The following is a 22,163-nucleotide window of genomic DNA, read 5'->3' on the forward strand; positions in this document are numbered from 1 at the left end:
CTACAGTATAGTGTAAAAATAACTTTTATATGCACTAGGAAACCAAAATATTCGTGTGACTCACTTTACAGCGTTATTTGCTTTATTGCAGTGGTCTAGAAACGATCCCGCAATATCTCTGAGGTCTGCCTGTATTCATAAAGAGTTTCCAGGGGTCTGTATACAAAATGTTATAAGAGACAGTAATAAAGGATTCCCACTGTACTACCGTTCCACTTGTAAGCAGATGACACTAGTGATGAGTAGATAAAACCCACTGTAGTATCCAAGGTGTTACCTGCTTAAATGTAGCTACACAAACGTTCACCAAAACCCTAACTCTTATTTTCAGTTAACAAAAGGTGAGAATTTATTTCATCAGCAACACTCTTCATAACCCCAGCTCTGGCTAAGATTTGGTGTGTGATCGTGGGTAGTCACATTATCTCTATCTTCCTATGTGCAAAGTAGAGAAATACTTACTTGGATTGTCTTACTATTTTAAGAAACTTTATCACTGTTGATAAAACGCTTTGCCCTTCCACAAAACCTCCTGACTGAAATTTAGAACACTCATTTTTAAAATCCTGTAATTTCACCAGACTTAGTTCTAGAGATGAGGTACTCCACTGAGCCTGTCACTCTCGACCATCTCAACATTCTGTAAATGGTCTACACAGCCCCAGGGACTTGTTGGACAAAACGAATATAATATTCTACCCCCACTTCACTTTAGTCCCACCCTAAAGAGAAGATTGAATTTTCTTACTTGTATCTGATCTTTTCATCCATGTCTTGAGGTGGTTCTTCTATAATGAATGAGACTAAATCTTCGAGACATTCTGCTTTTAACAGAAACTCTATAAGTTTGCGATTCTGAGCTTTACATTCCTGTAAAACATCTTCCTCATCCATTAACTCCTTCAGTGTTACATCTTCTCTTTCTAGAAGTGTGTCTATGTGGGATGATGAGTGAAGATCAAATTTCCAAAACATGCTGGTCTAAACAAAATGCAGAAAGTATTTCAAATAAAATTTCAACTTCATATTAATTTTCCAAAATTCAAATTTCAGCTTAGTTTTACAGTCTAAAATGCCAACTTGGGTCACATAAGTAAAATAAGTTTCATACTGAACCTATAAAATACTTTTTAAATAAGTAAAACTGGCAGGATTGTTTTTCCTTCTCAGAAAAGAAAATATTTTTATTAATAACAAAAAATTTTGACTTGAAAATGCTGAAAGAAATCTAAAACTTGGGATGATTTTAACCTGCAAACTTAATCCATCCAAATTTGGTTAAGAAGTTAATGCTGCGAAAGACAGAAAGTAACCCCTTCTTAAAAGTGAAGAACACATTCTTACACAGGACTAATATCCTTAGCAACAAATGACAAGTATTGAGACCTAAGTATCTAGCACGCTTCAGAATACTAAAGAATTAAATAAATAACGACCACAAACCAGATTTTTAGCCACTGACAGCACTGTTTCACAGATGAAAGTCTAAAAGTCATAAAATGGTAAAACCTGTATCACTCTTAATAAAGAAACTAAACAACCAGAACCTAATTCTTAAGGAATTAGAGAACCGACTCGCCTCAGTTACTAGAAAAAACATCTGACAATCAACCTAAAACAATCACTCCACAGTACCACATACACACTCTCCCTTCATCTTCCTCCGCAGCCTCCTCAACAACGAAAACACAAGGTTTGTTTTCTTCAAGTTACAGAGTTAAAGTAGGTCCTTATTGGTTATAACTGGAAATATGAAACACAGAGTTCACAATATAATCTAGAGCTGCCACGGCAAGAAAATCTCAAAGGCCACTTTTGACCAACAGGACAAGATAATGGCATTAAACACAAGTCCTGGTTAGAGACAGAACCATTCAAAGGTCATTCCTACCTGTCAAAGATGCTCACTGCAGAATTCCTGAAGTTTGGTAAGATACACTTACTCCATGTAACCCCAAAATCCAAACCTATAGATCAGTTGCAGCTTCACTACTGACCTAGTCAAGTGGCCTCTGTTACCATTATCACCCAAAAGCATGTTCATATCCACATGTGCTCATTTAAAATCCTGTGCTGGAAGAGCCTAGGTACAAGGAAGGTGGTAACCTATGGATAGCACACACACATTTTTAGAAGTATATATTTTGCTAAATCCACCCACATTAGGAGATCAAGTAGGAATATCATACTGATCAATCTAGGAATAAAAGAAGACAAACAAACTGTGCACCATGGCAGTTATTCAAGGACAGGTAAAGACATACCCACTTCACGTGACTGCACTGTTAAGTGTATGATCACAGTGTTTTAAGATATAAGCAGAGTTTTAAGGCAGCTAAAAAAAAAAGACTTCTTAAGGGAACAACTTAGAATATTATGAAATATGGTGTTATAAAAGTTGTCCCTGTTAAAAACAAGCTTTAAGTGTTTCAGAAGAGACATGGCAACAGGATCGAGACACGGTTAGGGATGAAAAGCTACCATGACGGTTTGCCTAAACCAGACTGGCAATGCCTCACTCGAGGGAAACTGGCATGCAGGACTGAAGCTTGGTGGGATGATATAGTAGGGCCCAGGACATAAGGCACAACTGTCTCTTTCCTCTTAATGATCAGGCCAATAATTATGTATAGAGACATCACAGAACATGCTAGAAAAGTAATGTCACGACTCAGCACGGTCAGCAACCACCCACACTACTAGGCTAATAAGTGACCTCTCTCCTCCAAGACAAGGAGCAGGCAGAGTGCCCAGTGGGCACTGTGACACACATGTGCTAGCGAAAGAAGAAACGTACAGAGTGATGCATTGATTAAGGATGAGGCTACGTTCTGAGACACGAGTCCTTAGGCGATTTCGTCCTTGTGTGAACATCCTAGAGTGTACCTATACACACCTAGATGGTAGAGCCTACTACACTTCTAGGCTACATGTTACTCATCTCACGGGACCACCGTGGTCTACGTGGTCTGTCGTTGACCGAACGGCTGCCATGCGGTGCACTACTACTTCGAACACAAGAGCAACCTACTTCCACTTCTAAGGCAATTACTAAGGAAATCAGGATAAAGATGATATACGCATAACAAGAAAGGAACTTTGGGAAAAAGACAGGGGAAATAAATCTTATACATAAATGCTTCTTTCGTTTGCAGATTTGCAGAAAATGTCAAACAAAAAAACACCTTCATTATGCCATTTTATCCCAATAAAACTGACAAGGAGGAGAAAAAAGACAAAAGGATACCAAAAGACAACTCCAAAGGAGGAAAAAAAAAGATTTCCACGCCTACAAAGAGGAAGGAGAAAAGTCGTCGCTTGTCTGGGGCACAAAGTAAGCCCGTCAGCATAGCCCACAAGGCTTCCGTTGGCTCATTTTTCTGTGAGTCTTTCAAATCACAAATTCTAAGAAAAGTATACTTTCCCACTTTCCCCCCACGCTCAGTATTAGGTTTATGATGACCACAGTAGCTATATTCAGCACAGTGCCCTCCACCAGCATATAAGTCACAGGCCCTGTTCAGACTCCAAGTGCGTGCTAACTCGCACTGTTCTCTAAGGACGGACACCGGCACGGGAGCTCCAGTGGAGCTGAAGTAGCAAAATCACGTGGAAGAACCATCATTGATGTCAGTCCACCTTGTCTTCAAAGTTGATCATGGAAATTTGGATCCTAGGATGTCTACAGATTGACAAAATAGTTCATTCTACTTATTTTAAATACTTCAGCAAAGTCACTGACTGAAGGGCTTACCAGGCATATTCAAGTACCTTCCCACACCCAGTGCCCCAACGTGATCAGGTCAGTATGTGCTTATTTTAGTCTATAAGCCAAATTTCTGATAATCTAATAGTCTCTCCAGTCCAAGTAAGAAAACCAGAAAAAATTAATAATTTAGCTTGAAGCCTTTATTAAAATTAGGTCTCATTTAAAGTATCATGTCTTGGGCCGGCCCCGTGGCTTAGCGGTTAAGTGCGTGCTCCGCTGCTGGCGGCCTGGGTTCGGATCCCAGGTGCGCACCGATGCACCGCTTCTCCGGCCATCCTGAGGCCGTGTCCCACATATAGCAACTAGAAGGATGGGCAACTATGACATACAACTATCTACTGAGGCTTTGGGGGAAAAATAAATAAATAAAATTTTTTTAAAAATTAAAAAAAAAAAAGCATCATGTCTTTTCATTTTTTGTAAATATATAGGTAAGATACTAAGAAATAAATCACAAAAAAGCAAATCTGATATCTAGCCCTTACTATTGGCTAATTATAAACAAAATATACACTCATATAGTCATCAAGTGAAAACTATAAATGTCTACAAACTAGATAAAGTCATACTTCTAAATTATGGATCAAGATATAAATATTTACCTCAAGTAAAAGCCAACTTGCAAAATTTTAATCTTATAAAGGTAACTCATTAAGCACTGCATTTATAAAGAAGACCAATAATTTAGTCGTCCTGAAATAAGAGCAGGAGTTGGCAAACTGCGGCCCACAGACCAAACCCAGCCCACAGCCTGCAAGGAAAGAATGGGTCTGAGATTTTCAGAGGGTTGTTTTAGGAAAAGAGAAGAACACGTGACAGAGACCATACTGCAGCCTGCAAAGCCTAAACTATTTACTATCTGATCCTTTACAAAAAAGGTTTAGTGTCCCTTGCTCAAGAGGAAAAAGAGTTCCCACTAACTTTCTTTTCTGCTATCTCTGAATCCCCAAGGCATCCACCCCAGAGCCCTCGCAGCCTGCCCACCACATGCAGCCTCCCTTCCTTAGGCACTCACACAGACCATGTTCCCAAATCCTCGGGCAGGTAGGGATGGCTGCATGACCAAGTCCTCCCCAAGGCGCCATGACCCATAAAAACCCCTATGATTGGTGGTGAACATGATGTAATCTATGCAGAAATAGAAGTACAATGACGTACACCTGAAATTTTTACAATGTTATAAACCAATGTTACTGCAATAAACAAAAAATTAAAAAATAAATAAATTAATTAATTAAAAAAAAAAAAAAACCCTATGAGCTCTCCCCTGCATCTGGCGGGATGCCGATGACAAAACAGGCCCTAGCGGCCCGGCCCTGTGGCTTGGTGGTTAAGTGCGCGCACTCCCCTGCTGGGGGCTTGGGTTCGGATCCCGGGCGCACACCGACGCACCGCTTCTCCCGCCATGCTGGGGCCACGTCCCACGTACAGCGACTGGAAGGATGTGCAGCTATGACATACAACTATCTACTGGGTCTTTGGGGGAAAAAATAAATAAATAAAATTATTAAAAAAAAAAAAAAAAAAAACAGGCCCTAAGGGACAACAGAGCCAAAAAATGGAAGAAAGCTGCCTGCCAACCTCAGGGCCTGCCCTAGCGGTGCTCCACTGAGCCAGCGTACACCTGGTCTGCGCTCCAGCAGGGCAGCCAACCTGACCAACCAGCTCCTCTAATCCCTGAGCCCATGACTGCATGTGTTATTGTACTTATTTAAACACAAGGAAAGCAACTCTTTAGTAACTGTTTTAAAATACCTGTTTCAAAACTTCTTTGGCATTCCACTATCCCGAATTACAATAGCATTGTTCAAATCAGAACACTTTGAAATACACAGTTCTGTAGTGCATTTTCTTTAAATCGGGTATGCTGCAAACTTAAAAATAAAATATAACCACAGGAGACTCCTTAAGTAAACACTATGTATTTTATCATTTAGCCACAGCACTCTGAGTAGAAACCAAGGGCACTGGTAAATTAGCTATGCCTGGCTTGGCCCTAGCTTTCATCTGTGGCCTTTGAAGTAGAAACAAGTGGGGGATGAATGAACAGTTACAAAGTTCAACTGCCCAGGGCCCTGTAGTAAAATGGAGTCCTTTAAAAAATGTAACTACTCTACGATACTCAGAAACACTGAAAGGAGTCACAACTTCAACAGCTCCTTTTTAGTAAACATAAATACACTTTAAACTTCATACCCTAGCTGTACTTGAATAGGATTTAGGGATAAGAGGGAATACAATTTCTTACAGTAAACCAACTCATGGGTTTTTGAAATCAACAAGACAAAGAGGAAAATGGAAAAACCAAACTAACCCTCCATCTTTCTTCAAAATCCTGGAGTTGTTTTATAAGTTGGATTAAGTAGCTTGAATATAGAGTTTTCTCCAAAATGGCTGAAGATTAGGTGGGCAGGTCACTGGGGAGTTGTTACCTGATGCCATAGAGGACGACCTCTGCTGTTCTCTGCCTTCCCCATAACTTTACACACAAGTGAAAATTACCAGCTTAAATGTGAAACTAGGAGCAAAGGATTCATAAACCTATTCATCTCAGATCAACTGCTTTACTTTAAGGTCCTCTGAAATTACTGAAATACCTTCCTTCTCAGAAGCAAAATCTGGGCCATGATACCTTTTTATTTCAAAAGCAGTTAAGCAGTGACACTTTGTTTCTGGGAGAAAAGGTGCTACCCTGTCTCTCTAACACAGGACCTGCGACGGTGATGTAGCTAAATCATTTGCCACAGGTGTGACAAGAACGTCAGTCCCTCGTGGAATCTGCCCAGGCAGAGTAGAGGGTATTCAACAGGGGCCCAATTGTGGTTTATGTAAACCACCTATAACCACTTGCTTTCATCAAATAAACAGCATTTGCCCCTAAGCCTTGTTAGGACTATTAAGCATCTAAACAGACATGGATTCCAATGTCAGCTCCACTACTGGCTGGCCCTGAGGCCTCGGGAAAGCTACCTCGCCTCTCTAAGCCTCAATATCCTCGCCAAGTCAGTCGGCTGTGAGGAGTTGATGAGAAAGGCCCAGGACGGAGGCTGGAACAGGCAGCCGCTCAGTAAGTGGAAGCTACTGTGCAATAAACATACCCACCACTGAAGTTGGTGAGCTTTAAATCAAGGCTTCCCAACGGGCATAGGACACACCTAAGGATCCTGTTAAAATGCAGTCTCAGATTCTGATTCAGCAAAGCAGGGATCAGGCCTGAGGTTCTGCATCTCTAGCAAGTTCCCAGATACCACTGCTGCCCTGGATTTAAGCCATTGCTGACCATTTGTACAAACTGCAATAAACATATTCAAAATAATTATATAATCAGGAGAAACAGAAGAAAAGCATACTATGCCAACACGAGACTGTGTTATTTATTTCAGAAACAAAGTCCCTGTGGACAAGCTGATATTAGTGAGTTTTCTTTCAATATGACAGAAGCAGAACATATCACTTTCCAACAGGAGCCCAGAAAAAATGACACCACAAACATGCTAAAAGATAAACTATTAGAGCTCTGAAGAGAGAAACTGCTGATCGTCCTACCTATGAATGAGAAGTAAACTGTGGGAATGACAAGGAAGAACATCAATGAATTTAAAATTCAAAGTCCCCTATTCATGGGCCGGCCCCCTGGCTTAGCGGTTAAGTACGCGCGCTCCGCTACTGGCGGCCCGGGTTCGGATCCCGGGCGTGCACCGACGCACCGCTTGTCCAGCCATGCTGAGGCCGCGTCCCACATACAACAACTAGAAGGATGTACAACTATGACATACAACTATCTACTTGGGCTTTGCGGGGGGGGAAAGGAGGAGGATTGGCAATAGATGTTAGCTCAGAGCCGGTCTTCTTCAGCAATAAGAGGACGATTAGCATGGATGTTAGCTCAGGGCTGATCTTCCTCACAAAAAATAAAAAATAAGTAAATAAATAAATAAAAAATCCCCTATTCATATGAACTAACTCTAGCTGAATTTAGCAATTTTCTGTCTGAGCAGGATAAACTGTACTCTGCAAACCCCAAGTCTACACACTGCTATCAACTGTGGAATACCTGTACCCAGGACTGGCTGGGCCCAGGGCAAAATGTTCCAAGTTTCAAAAAAAGATTCAGAGATTATGAAGAATTTCAACACAGCCAAGCACTAAAGCAAATGCTTCTGGGTGTGGGGCCCTGTGAGACTGCACAGGTCCCGTACCCACAGAGCCAGCCCCGTCTATACCATCTCCTAACTGGCCCCACTGGAATCATCAAGATTTCATATCCTAAATGAGTATCTGCTAACATACTCCAGTCTTGCAACAAACGTGCATGAGACACTTCTAGTTTAAATAGTTGCAATTACCTAAACATACAGAGTACAAACTACAAAAACAGGAGCAGCAGCTGCTTCCACCTAAGATTACACATGGGAAAGACTTGAAGACAACAAAATGTGTCATAAATTTTTAATACTATTTCTTTAAAATGTGCTATGAAGGGAGCATTTGTAACAGTGTTTTTCATGATCTTACACAAAGGCATGCAGGCACATACTGCCCCGGTTCATTGCCCACACCTCCCGTCTCCCTGCAGCACTCCCACAGGCTCCCTCTCCCTCACTGTTAGAGCCGTGCTGGCTCCACCCATCCTCCAAGGGGGCGCTGTCTGACATAAATATCTCTATAGCCACAATGTCAGCCACATGTAAGTTTAATGTTTCTAGTAGCCACGTCAAAAAAGTAAAAGAAACTGGCAAAATTTATTTTAACAGTATATTTTATTTAACCTCATATATCCAAATATTATTATTTCAACATGTAATTTCTTTGGTACTAAGTCTTAAAAATCCAGCTGTATTTTACACTTACAGCACGTCTCAATTTGGACCAGCCACATTTCAAGTGCTCAAGAGTCACATGTGACCAGTGGCTGCCGTGCTGGACAAGACAGCTCCAATTACATGATTACTACGATTATGATTCAAACTTTCTCTCCTGGTACTAAAAATAGCCCCCATCCAATCTCTTTCCACAGCCAAAGTCAACAGCTAACCACCTTTTCCACACATGGGCCAATGTGGGGTGGGTAGGGAGAGGCTATGGGCCACGTTTTTCTTTTCTTTTAAAATATAAACATACATGAGAAATTATGTTTATTCTTACATATATAACAACTTGGATATTCTTCAACTCAAAAAAGTAGGTCACAAGAAAACCAGAATATTTGTTCGCCTCTACTATCTAGGAATATTTGGAGGGATAAAAGGGAAGTTTTCAAATTCTTCACCTTGAAATAATGAAGAGGGCTAGATCTTGAATCAGGAGGGCCACGAGTGACTCAATATTGGTTTAGGTAAACCTCGGAAAATTTTTAAATAGGTGCATGTCTCTGGGAATTTATTTCATTTTATAAGCTAATTCAAAAATATTATGAAGAAGAAAAAAAATGCCTAGGTTACTTACACATGTTGGGAAACAATGATGTTTCACTAACGTTAAAAAAAAAAAACTAGACTCCCCTCTCCACCTGTAGAAAACTGGCCTTCCTGGCCTCCATTTAGATTCAAAACAACTTGCTTATTTCACAAGTGGCAGACAAGTTTACCCCCAACCCCCAGCCGAGTTTACAAGCAGCCTGGGAATAGGATGTATTGGACAAACCACCTGCTGAGAGGCTGTTCTTACTGGCTCACCTACTCCTGCCAGCGTCCAGACACCTGGAGTCTCAGGGCTCCTCCCTGGGCCTGGATTCAGGCATGAGGGGGAACTTAGCTGCACAGCATCTAACAAGACCCAAATGGGAATTGTTGGGCTCAAGAAGGGTTTACGGTTGCTCACTCGTACACTGAAAGCCGCAAACCACTAAGAAGGTGACAGGGAGGAAAGTATCTATAAATAGGAGAATGCAGAGTCCCTCTGAAGGGAGGTCACCTCTCAGTGCTATAAGTTAACAGTAAATTTCCTAACAGCAAAGCTCAATGCCTAGGCAAACGTTATCATTTCACACACAGGGGCAGAAACACGGAACACAAAAAAGGAATAACAGCTGGCCTCTGAAGGCAGTTCTCGCCAAGTACTGAGGAAAAAGATCACGAAGGACTGGAAAGCCCACCCAGTTACTACTTCTCCACTCTTAGCAAAGGTGCCCATTTCACACAGTTGCCCTCCCCCACCCCCACCCAAAAGCTGGACTAATTAAATCAAATATCAGAGTGCCTATTAGAGTAATATATTTCTTTAGAGGGAAGGGCAATACAAACTCAGAGTCAGTTTCCCTGTATTTGCTCTGCAACTGCTTCTTCCAAAGGATGTGTCAAAAGCAACCAAGTTTCTACCACACAGATGTTCCAGAATCTTTTCCAGTTTTACTTTGTAATTTCTTTGATATATTAGCTTTTCTTTGAGAGTAGTAAATAAAGGAATCAAATCAGTTAATATGCACTATATTAATCAATAGGTACTTTTAAAGCATTAATATGTACTATACTGAAGAATATAGAATATGATAAATGGTCCCCGCCCCTTGAAAAATACAATAAACTGAAAACAGAGAAAAAACGGAGAATGAAAGGCATAAACTCCAAGCATGTTCCACAGAAAGGGAGCTCAACGGAGGGGAGCCTGGCCAGAAGGGACTTCATGATATGTGAGGTCTAGGCTGGGCTTCAGAAGCTAGGTAGGGTTGAGCAGGCGATGCAGAAGCAAAAAGTATTCCAGGCCAGGAGAAATAAGCTGCAAGCACAGAGGATAAGAAGACCCAGTAGCTTCAGGATATTCATGGCAGGGAGAAGGTCCTGTTAACAAGAAGAAAGAGCCCTAGGAAGACACTAGGAAAAAAAGTTAGGCAACGCCAGGCCAGATCTCAAAGGGCCATGCATAGATGCACAGAGAGCAGTGTAGGCTTGCTGCAGAAGCAGAGGGAACCAGTGAGTTTTAATTGAGATAAATATATATTACAATATCTACAGTAAAGATTAAGCCATGTATTTTAATAACATATAGAAAGAAACAATTCTGAATCAAAGTACAGGAAAGTGACACAGGCGCTGACATTTAAGCTGTGGCAAGGCCACTTTCAACAGAGCTTGTATGCCTACAAAGGCCAGGTAAGCCAAGAGGTCTAACCTGTTCTGGGGAAGGCCAAGTATCTGAATGTGACTGAAATGTGGGATTGGGAAGGGAGTGCTGAAGACAAGACCACTAAGGCAGGACACTGCAGGAACTGTTCCCCACGCTAAGACATAAATGATGAAGTCAGGTAAGACAAGGCAAATGAGCAACGAGATCAGATCTATAGTGTAAATACGTAACTGTCAACAACATGCAGGACGGACTGGAGAGAGATGAGCCTTACGAAAAGAGTGACCAATCCAGAGACCTTTTAAGAACTCACAGGGCCGGCCCTGTGGCTTAGCGGTTAAGTGCGCGCGCTCCGCTACTGGCGGCCCGGGTTTGGATCCCGGGCGCGCACCGACGCACTGCTTTTCCGGCCATGCTGAGGCTGTGTCCCACATACAGCAACTACAAGGATCTGCAGCTATGACATACAACTATCTACTGGGGCTTTGGGGGAAAAATAAATAAATAAAATTATAAAAAAAAAAAAAAAGAACTCACAGCACACGGCAAGGCCCTGCAATGGCCTCTACTTTGAAAACCAAGGTACCCCTAAGAGATTTCACACTAAATTACCGTTCCTCCTCCAATTTCAACCATAATTCCACCTCCTCAAAGCCTAATTTTCATGTTTTCTCCATTCCTGGCAGTATTTTGGTATCAGATCATGCAACTTTATGGCTTGCCTTTGGAATTCTTAGCTGCCTGTAAAATATATGACCCTCAGAAAGCAAGTGCCTACCCAAACACTGGGGCTAACTCCAAATACACTGCTAGGATGCTAAGGGCAGGGCGAGAGGTACGATCTTATCACCTATTTCACTTTCATGTTAAAAAGGCCAACTGCCAATCAAGAAAAATCCAGCCTTACTTTTGTCACCTAGTCCACATTAAAGCAAGGACAGTAAGTTCCTCTACAAATTCTCATTATGAAAACTCAATTGTACATGAATTTCTGTACATAATTTCCACAATTTCAAAAACTTCAGTCCAAGTATATGCAAAGCGTGACTTATTTATACTAAAAACAAGTTTTCGGTTTGTTTTTTTTTTTAAGTGAAACTGAAGGGTTGTGAAGAAAAAAAGACAAGTAATGAGGATGACACAATGGTAATCAAGTTTCCGCCAGGGAGCCTTATTAGAGGTCAAAGCAAGGAAACCCCAGCTGGATCTAGGCGTCTATTCTGTGTGGGTGTGTATGTGTGCACGCACATGCTAGAGAGGAGGGTGTAGGTCAGAGAATATGATAAAAGTCAAAGTCAAATCAGAAAATTCTTATGGGCCCCAAATAGAGGGTTTTCCATCTCAAGCACCCAGGACTTGCTGAATCTCTGAAACCAGGTAGGACCCGTCAGCAAATCTGAGTCAAACATCGGAGAGAAGTGACACGTAACTGCAGAGCAAGAGGAAACATGATGTGATTAGTATGGCTATTACCTGCAAGACCCAGAACAGCTTTTCAGTCTCTGACACTGCAGGGAGGAAGGGTGGTCTCTGACACTGCAGGGAGGAAGGGTGGTCTCTGACACTGCAGGGAGGAAGGGTGGTCTCTGACACTGCAGGGAGGAAGGGTGGTCTCTGACACTGCAGGGAGGAAGGGTGGCCCTGACCCTGCAGGGAGGAAGGGTGGTCTCTGACCCTGCAGGGAGGAAGGGTGGTCTCTGACCCTGCAGGGAGGAAGGGTGGTCTCTGACCCTGCAGGGAGGAAGGGTGGTCTCTGACACTGCAGGGAGGAAGGGTGGTCTCTGACACTGCAGGGAGGAAGGGTGGTCTCTGACACTGCAGGGAGGAAGGGTGGTCTCTGACCCTGCAGGGAGGAAGGGTGGTCTCTGACACTGCAGGGAGGAAGGGTGGTCTCTGACACTGCAGGGAGGAAGGGTGGTCTCTGACCCTGCAGGGAGGAAGGGTGGTCTCTGACACTGCAGGGAGGAAGGGTGGTCTCTGACACTGCAGGGAGGAAGGGTGGTCTCTGACCCTGCAGGGAGGAAGGGTGGTCTCTGACACTGCAGGGAGGAAGGGTGGTCTCTGACACTGCAGGGAGGAAGGGTGGTCTCTGACCCTGCAGGGAGGAAGGCTGGTCCTGAGCAAGTCAGGGAGGAAGGCTGGTCTCTGACACTGCAGGGAGGAAGGGTGGTCTCTGACACTGCAGGGAGGAAGGGTGGTCTCTGACCCTGCAGGGAGGAAGGGTGGTCTCTGACACTGCAGGGAGGAAGGGTGGTCTCTGACACTGCAGGGAGGAAGGGTGGTCTCTGACCCTGCAGGGAGGAAGGCTGGTCCTGAGCAAGTCAGGGAGGAAGGGTGGTCTCTGACCCTGCAGGGAGGAAGGGTGGTCTCTGACCCTGCAGGGAGGAAGGGTGGTCCTGAGCAAGTCAGGGAGGAAGGGTGGTCTCTGACCCTGCAGGGAGGAAGGCTGGTCCTGAGCAAGTCAGGGAGGAAGGCTGGTCTCTGACCCTGCAGGGAGGAAGGCTGGTCTCTGACCCTGCAGGGAGGAAGGCTGGTCTCTGACCCTGCAGGGAGGAAGGCTGGTCTCTGACCCTGCAGGGAGGAAGGCTGGTCTCTGACCCTGCAGGGAGGAAGGCTGGTCTCTGACCCTGCAGGGAGGAAGGCTGGTCTCTGACCCTGCAGGGAGGAAGGCTGGTCTCTGACCCTGCAGGGAGGAAGGCTGGTCTCTGACACTGCAGGGAGGAAGGCTGGTCTCTGACCCTGCAGGGAGGAAGGCTGGTCTCTGACCCTGCAGGGAGGAAGGCTGGTCTCTGACCCTGCAGGGAGGAAGGCTGGTCTCTGACCCTGCAGGGAGGAAGGCTGGTCTCTGACCCTGCAGGGAGGAAGGCTGGTCTCTGACCCTGCAGGGAGGAAGGGTGGTCTCTGACACTGCAGGGAGGAAGGGTGGTCTCTGACACTGCAGGGAGGAAGGGTGGTCTCTGACCCTGCAGGGAGGAAGGCTGGTCTCTGACCCTGCAGGGAGGAAGGCTGGTCTCTGACCCTGCAGGGAGGAAGGCTGGTCTCTGACCCTGCAGGGAGGAAGGCTGGTCTCTGACCCTGCAGGGAGGAAGGCTGGTCTCTGACCCTGCAGGGAGGAAGGGTGGTCTCTGACCCTGCAGGGAGGAAGGGTGGTCTCTGACCCTGCAGGGAGGAAGGCTGGTCTCTGACCCTGCAGGGAGGAAGGCTGGTCTCTGACCCTGCAGGGAGGAAGGCTGGTCTCTGACCCTGCAGGGAGGAAGGCTGGTCTCTGACCCTGCAGGGAGGAAGGCTGGTCTCTGACCCTGCAGGGAGGAAGGCTGGTCTCTGACCCTGCAGGGAGGAAGGCTGGTCTCTGACCCTGCAGGGAGGAAGGGTGGTCTCTGACCCTGCAGGGAGGAAGGCTGGTCTCTGACCCTGCAGGGAGGAAGGCTGGTCTCTGACCCTGCAGGGAGGAAGGCTGGTCTCTGACCCTGCAGGGAGGAAGGCTGGTCTCTGACCCTGCAGGGAGGAAGGCTGGTCTCTGACCCTGCAGGGAGGAAGGCTGGTCTCTGACCCTGCAGGGAGGAAGGCTGGTCTCTGACCCTGCAGGGAGGAAGGCTGGTCTCTGACCCTGCAGGGAGGAAGGCTGGTCTCTGACCCTGCAGGGAGGAAGGCTGGTCTCTGACCCTGCAGGGAGGAAGGCTGGTCTCTGACCCTGCAGGGAGGAAGGCTGGTCTCTGACCCTGCAGGGAGGAAGGCTGGTCTCTGACCCTGCAGGGAGGAAGGCTGGTCTCTGACCCTGCAGGGAGGAAGGCTGGTCTCTGACCCTGCAGGGAGGAAGGCTGGTCTCTGACCCTGCAGGGAGGAAGGCTGGTCTCTGACCCTGCAGGGAGGAAGGCTGGTCTCTGACCCTGCAGGGAGGAAGGCTGGTCTCTGACCCTGCAGGGAGGAAGGCTGGTCTCTGACCCTGCAGGGAGGAAGGCTGGTCTCTGACCCTGCAGGGAGGAAGGCTGGTCTCTGACCCTGCAGGGAGGAAGGCTGGTCTCTGACCCTGCAGGGAGGAAGGCTGGTCTCTGACCCTGCAGGGAGGAAGGCTGGTCTCTGACCCTGCAGGGAGGAAGGGTGGTCTCTGACCCTGCAGGGAGGAAGGCTGGTCTCTGACCCTGCAGGGAGGAAGGCTGGTCTCTGACCCTGCAGGGAGGAAGGCTGGTCTCTGACCCTGCAGGGAGGAAGGCTGGTCTCTGACCCTGCAGGGAGGAAGGGTGGTCTCTGACCCTGCAGGGAGGAAGGGTGGTCTCTGACACTGCAGGGAGGAAGGGTGGTCTCTGACCCTGCAGGGAGGAAGGGTGGTCTCTGACCCTGCAGGGAGGAAGGCTGGTCTCTGACCCTGCAGGGAGGAAGGCTGGTCTCTGACCCTGCAGGGAGGAAGGCTGGTCTCTGACCCTGCAGGGAGGAAGGCTGGTCTCTGACCCTGCAGGGAGGAAGGGTGGTCTCTGACCCTGCAGGGAGGAAGGGTGGTCTCTGACCCTGCAGGGAGGAAGGCTGGTCTCTGACCCTGCAGGGAGGAAGGCTGGTCTCTGACCCTGCAGGGAGGAAGGCTGGTCTCTGACCCTGCAGGGAGGAAGGCTGGTCTCTGACCCTGCAGGGAGGAAGGCTGGTCTCTGACCCTGCAGGGAGGAAGGCTGGTCTCTGACCCTGCAGGGAGGAAGGCTGGTCTCTGACCCTGCAGGGAGGAAGGGTGGTCTCTGACCCTGCAGGGAGGAAGGGTGGTCTCTGACCCTGCAGGGAGGAAGGGTGGTCTCTGACCCTGCAGGGAGGAAGGCTGGTCTCTGACCCTGCAGGGAGGAAGGCTGGTCTCTGACCCTGCAGGGAGGAAGGCTGGTCTCTGACCCTGCAGGGAGGAAGGCTGGTCTCTGACCCTGCAGGGAGGAAGGCTGGTCTCTGACCCTGCAGGGAGGAAGGCTGGTCTCTGACCCTGCAGGGAGGAAGGCTGGTCTCTGACCCTGCAGGGAGGAAGGCTGGTCTCTGACCCTGCAGGGAGGAAGGCTGGTCTCTGACCCTGCAGGGAGGAAGGCTGGTCTCTGACCCTGCAGGGAGGAAGGCTGGTCTCTGACCCTGCAGGGAGGAAGGGTGGTCTCTGACCCTGCAGGGAGGAAGGCTGGTCTCTGACCCTGCAGGGAGGAAGGCTGGTCTCTGACCCTGCAGGGAGGAAGGCTGGTCTCTGACCCTGCAGGGAGGAAGGCTGGTCTCTGACCCTGCAGGGAGGAAGGCTGGTCTCTGACCCTGCAGGGAGGAAGGGTGGTCTCTGACCCTGCAGGGAGGAAGGCTGGTCTCTGACCCTGCAGGGAGGAAGGCTGGTCTCTGACCCTGCAGGGAGGAAGGCTGGTCTCTGACCCTGCAGGGAGGAAGGGTGGTCTCTGACCCTGCAGGGAGGAAGGGTGGTCTCTGACCCTGCAGGGAGGAAGGCTGGTCTCTGACCCTGCAGGGAGGAAGGCTGGTCTCTGACCCTGCAGGGAGGAAGGCTGGTCTCTGACCCTGCAGGGAGGAAGGCTGGTCTCTGACCCTGCAGGGAGGAAGGCTGGTCTCTGACCCTGCAGGGAGGAAGGCTGGTCTCTGACCCTGCAGGGAGGAAGGGTGGTCTCTGACCCTGCAGGGAGGAAGGCTGGTCTCTGACCCTGCAGGGAGGAAGGCTGGTCTCTGACCCTGCAGGGAGGAAGGCTGGTCTCTGACCCTGCAGGGAGGAAGGGTGGTCTCTGACCCTGCAGGGAGGAAGGGTGGTCTCTGACCCTGCAGGGAGGAAGGGTGGTCTCTGACCCTGCAGGGAGGAAGGGTGGTCTCTGACCCTGCAGGGAGGAAGGGTGGTCTCTGACCCTGCAGGGAGGAAGGGTGGTCTCTGACCCTGCAGGGAGGAAGGGTGGTCTCTGACCCTGCAGGGAGGAAGGGTGGTCTCTGACCCTGCAGGGAGGAAGGGTGGTCTCTGACCCTGCAGGGAGGAAGGGTGGTCTCTGACCCTGCAGGGAGGAAGGGTGGTCTCTGACCCTGCAGGGAGGAAGGGTGGTCTCTGACCCTGCAGGGAGGGCGTAAAAGCTGCACAGCTGGAAAGAGAACTCTATACTAACGGGCGGGGGGGGGGGGGGGGGAAGGCCTGGAGAATCCAACTCATCCAAGTTTTCACTAAGTGAAACCAAGTTATATGCAGTTTATGAGTCACTCAACTTGAAGCAAGTGACAGTGGCCACTTCATTATTCATAAATCTGTTACAGAAAAGATGCCCAAAGACAACAGGCTTTCCAAATCAGGTATAAATTCTACAGCATATTGACATTCTTTTGAAAAAAGAACAAAAAGAAACAGGCTTCAGGTTAAGAATGAGTTAACTATCCTGGTTAATTTATAGTTATAACTAATTCTGTAACAGAAGACAGAACTGGAAAATTGGTCACAAAAATCTTTAAAGGCCCTTTTTGTAGCTTTAGCTATTATTTTCAATCTCCCTTGTTCAGCAAACTTCCATCAGACCGTGTACAGCATTCAGAGCTATCTCAAAGGTCCCTAGACGAGTGGTAGTGAATTGCTAACCTCCAGGAAGCGCCTTCCTTCATGAATGCTTTACCAGCACGCACCTGAAGTACAGGGAAAGGAAAAGCACTCACGGACTGTCGAGCCTGCTCAGGAACCAAAGTGCAGAGTAGAATATGAGCACTGAATCGTTCTTACGGTCTTTATAGCTCCTTATGAAAAACAATCTTCAATTTCTTCCAGCTATTCCACAATAATATTAACTGTCTTGACACTGCAACTTTCTATTAAAGGTAGAAACATGATTAACAACAGCTACCAATTATTAAGTGCCTACCATATGCCAGACTCTGGGCTTGACGCTTTTAGACACATTATCCCTACCTCACAACAACCCTTCAAGGTTTTGTTTTCATTTTGCAGATGAAAAAACTAAGATTCTGAGAGGTCAGATGACCTACCAAAGACAAGAGCTAGTAAATACGTTAGCCGAAAGTGGGACGCAAACCCAGGTCTTTCAAGCTCCAATGTCTGCGCTCTTTCCATTACAGCACACTGCCACAGCACCAGTGTGGGAACAGCTGTTGAGCAACCAGTCAAAGCAGCGGTAATCAAGAGCACAAGCCAGCCCCAGGCCAGCCTGCATGTGTGCTCAGGCCTGCAGACGGCAACAGCAGCAGGCCAACCTGTCATCTACTGGCTCTCGAGACATGCTCACAAATGGAACCTGCGTGTCTTTGTGTGCAGGGCAAAGAATCACTTTACAGACAAGCTGGTCGGGCAGCTCATCCTGAAGAGAATGGGTGGTGACACTGGAGGAGCTCAGCTCTTATGGCCAAGGGCTGTATCAAAGCTGATGCACCAGGATACTGCAGGACTGTCAAATGCACAGAAAACATGAGAGAATCAGCATTCAAATAAAGTTCTTTTTAGATAAAAACTGAAAAACATGATGCAGGGGACACCAGGCATAAGAAAACTGTTGGCATAAGAAAACTGTTGGCATAAGAAAACTGTTGAAGTGAAGAATGAAACAAGTTAGAAGATTTCAGTTGATTATAAGCTCAACATAAAGCTATATTCTTTTTTTTTTTTTTTTTTAAAGATTTTATTTATTCCGTTTTTCCCCCCAAAGCCCCAGTAGATAGTTGTACGTCATAGGTTCACATCCTTCTAGTTGCTGTACGTGGGACTCGGCCTCGCGTTGGACGGAGAAGTGGTGCCTCGGGGCGCTCCCGGGATCCGAACCCGGGCCGCCAGCATCAGAGCGCGTGCACTTAACCTCTAAGCCACGGGGCCGGCCCTAAAGCTATATTCTGATGTGACTAATAAGCAAAGCCATCTCAGAATGTAGTCGTAGATGAATCATGTCTAGGACCATGGGAGACACTAACCCTACTGCAGCCTGTCCTGGGCATATCACCTCTTGCCAGGCAAAATCATGGCCTATTCCAGGGAGGATGAAGAGACTGCCAACCACACAGCACCCGAAGAGATGACCAGGGCAGCAGAAGGACTCGCCACTTGGGGGATAAAATAAGTAGCTTTGAATACCTTAAAGCTCTTTCATACTATCATGTACAGCTCCCAAGGATAAAATGAGAGTCAGTGAGTGAAAAGCACCGATTATCTGCAAGCAGCAGAAGCAGGACCCTGCTCAAGATTAGGGCCACAAACACGTGAGGCCCCGAGGCTGAAGGTGCTCTGGCAAAGCCTGGACGATCCTCTGTGAGGGCGACGGCAGAGGAGATCCTGATCCGGAGAGGAAGGCTGTCCTAAGTGATCACCACGTTGTTTTATAAATCTCTTCTCAAAGTCCGTTTGATAGAAAAAGGCATGGCTCCATTTGGGCTGACATAGAGCCTAACAAGAAAATAAAACGGATTATGCAACCTTCCAGATGCTTAGTAGGCTGAACTCCACACAGTTCTCCACTTCTCTGGTAACTCGAGTAAAACAACAATAAAGGACAAAGAAAAGGAAACAACAGCCAAGGAGAAAGCCAACAAACTCAGGTAAAGACAGAAAATGGAGAAAACAATCAGGAAGTCCAACATCCAAGTAACAGAAGTTTTAGAAAAACATATTATAATCCACCACCAACCCCCCTTACCAAAAAGAAAAATTCTCAGAGTGTAAAGAATGTGACTCTCCCCTCTAAGACCTGCACGTGCCACCACCGTGGGTGGGGAAACAGAGCCTCTATGGCACAGGGTGACATTCCACGGCATCAGAGATAAAGAGAGGAGCTAAGCCTTTCTAGTGAGGGGGAAAAAACACTTAAAGGAGGACTGGAAATCAGAATATCAGCTTCCTCAATAGCAATTCTAGAAAAGAACATTTTCAGCATGGAAGGTCTGAAAGATTTGCTCACTCTTTCTCAGGAAGCTACTGGAGAACGGGCTTCACCAAAACATGGCAATAAGCCCTGAAGGGAAGACACGGAATACATGAGACCAGAGATCCAACACTCCAACAAGCAAAGACGACTCCCAAAAGACGACTCCGTAGCTGCAGAGGGACACCTGCAGCTACAGAGAAAATCAAGAGGAACCAGCCCCAAGGAAGGCCCAAGGCAGAGGGCTCTGGAGAGGATGTGTCCAAGAAGGAGATGTACTGCCGGATGCATGTGACCAGGCTGAGAAGAATTTTGCAAATTAAATCAGAGATTTAGGAAATAATTAGCCATTGATCTCAACCAAAGTTGAGCTTTAACTATGTTGGAAGATGGGGGAGGGAAGCTAAGGCTTCACCTTCATAGATAGAAGTTAGATAGATTAGAAATAGCTACTTACAGGCATATGATTTAGATATGTGGAAGGCAGGAAACATGAGAAAACAGCTAAGGGATGAAGGCAGCAGCCCCCAGCGAGTATTCAGGGCTGGGAAGGGGATAGGATGGGAAAGATGGGAGTAGACGACAGCTATTTTTTGTTATAAATCTTGTGATACTATTTGACTTTTTACACTATGCACTTATATAAACTATGTACCCATGTATGATAAAATAAAACTTATGAAAAGAACGAAAACACAACAGCACTTAGCACACTCCCTGGCACTTAGTAAGGACTCTATAAATGTGAGCTCAATCTGAAATTAGGATAGCATGAAGATTAGCTAACCTGCCGAGTCATAAAGAAAGATAAGACTACGAGGTGACTGCATACACTTAAGATTCCTGTGTAGAAACAACAAGCAAACAGAGGCAGAAAAATCCAACCAACCAAACCATTCAACAACAAAAACCACAATGGGACCTTTCCACGTTTAGGTCCTTTTTCATCCCATTCTTTCTGCCATCAGTGAGTGAAGCAACTCTGGAGACCTGGGACCCCTGGCGGTATAGTACTGAGGTTGCCAAATCTGGTCTGCCATCTACTTTCATACAGTCACTGAGCAGAGAATGGTTTTCACATTTTTAATTGTTTGGGGGGCTAAAAAAATCAAAAGAATGATACTCCGTGATTTGTGAAAATTCTGTGAAATTCAAATATTAGTGTCCATCAAGTCTTCCCGGAACACAGCCACACCCTTCATTTGCATACTTTCTCTGGCTGCTGTCACTCCACAAGGGCGGGGCTGAGTAACTGACAGGGACCACATGCACTGCTCTCATCGCCGTGTACTGCAGCCTGGCTGGGTGCTCTACAAATTGCAGCGACACAGTCAAAACTCAACAGTGCTCTGAGTGCCACACGTTGTACTTTGACATTTTATTTTATTATTACTAGTGCATATCCAACACGTCAAAACAAAAAAAGGAAAACTGAACTTCAAATGTTGTACATTTAAAGCACAGTGGGGTGTGGATTATTTTGTTATGAAATTAGATAACAAAGCACTGTTTATTATGTAATTATACCATACCTGTGCTAAAAGAATACAATATACGTCGACATTACCAGACTAAGCAGTTTTCACAGTATTCCCAACTCACAGGAAAGCAAGAGTCAGAAAAATCACAAAATTTAAAATGGAATATCTCATAATACGAGAATTTCCTCACAAAAATAAAAAATGAAAATGAAGCTTCCAAGTTGGTTTCCAAATGGCTTTTTACCCAAGCAAGGAAGCCAATGATGGTTTTCCTTGACTCTTGATGAGTTCACAGATATGACTGATACAGCTCAGTTGTTTATTTGAGCAGTTGGAAGTGATGAACAATTAGCCTCTCTGAATAGTCCACATGAAACAACTACAGGCAGAATGCTTTCAGAGAAGTTGAGAAAAGACCAAATTGCTACAACATGCAGTAGAATCTGCTATGAAGTGCTACAACTGATGATAAAATTATGTGCAGAGCAAAAAAGGCTTAATTGGACAAATTTATAAAACTTGTGAAAACGTAACACGTTTAAAGCTTATGGTTATTCTTTCTATTTTCCTCAGCAGGTACTTTGGGAGATATTTTTAACCCTTATGTGTTATTGAACCAGTCATGTCAACAGTGTATGGACTTAACCATCATTAGTTCCTGACTTGTCCTATCACACAGCAGCTTAATGGCTTGTCAAGGGTTAAGTTTTTTTTGCGACTTTTTGAGCTCAGGGCCAAGACTGAAATTTCTCGAATGAGAAGAACAGCTCTCAACCACTGCTAAAAACACTGAGTAGCTCTGGAAATTTGCCTTTGCTGAACTCTTGATGTTTCTTAATGAATTCGACCTAAAATTATATGGCAAAATAGCGCTGATTTGTGAACCTTACACTATAGTAAGGTCATTTCAACACTAACTTTGATTCATAAATTCAAGCGGCTTCATGCACTTCCTGTGCTGGCAGAAGTTAAAATAAAAACGAGATCCCCATTCCCATACAAATTTGCAGTGGATAT

General features: G+C 46.3%; 1 protein-coding gene across 8 annotated transcripts in view; it reads right to left on the bottom strand.

Annotated features, from left to right (window-relative positions):
• The window catches only part of PPP6R3 (protein phosphatase 6 regulatory subunit 3), a 140,650-nt gene that overhangs the window by 79,388 nt on the left and 39,099 nt on the right, over positions 1–22,163 (bottom strand). For 7 of the 8 annotated variants that reach the window (XM_087422523.1, XM_087422522.1, XM_087422521.1 and 4 more), the window contains one exon: positions 749–981. The exons of the other annotated variant lie outside the window; for it this stretch is intronic. In XM_087422523.1, coding sequence (XP_087278649.1) covers positions 749–975 — 227 coding nt within the window. In that variant the 5' untranslated portion in view covers positions 976–981. The remainder of the gene's footprint in view (positions 1–748; positions 982–22,163) is intronic. 8 annotated transcript variants of the gene reach the window in all.

This window comes from Ceratotherium simum, chromosome 34 (genome assembly GCF_057802395.1).
Source record: "Ceratotherium simum simum isolate JZ-2026a chromosome 34, ASM5780239v1, whole genome shotgun sequence".
In the NCBI taxonomy this organism is placed as follows: Eukaryota; Metazoa; Chordata; class Mammalia; order Perissodactyla; family Rhinocerotidae; genus Ceratotherium; species Ceratotherium simum.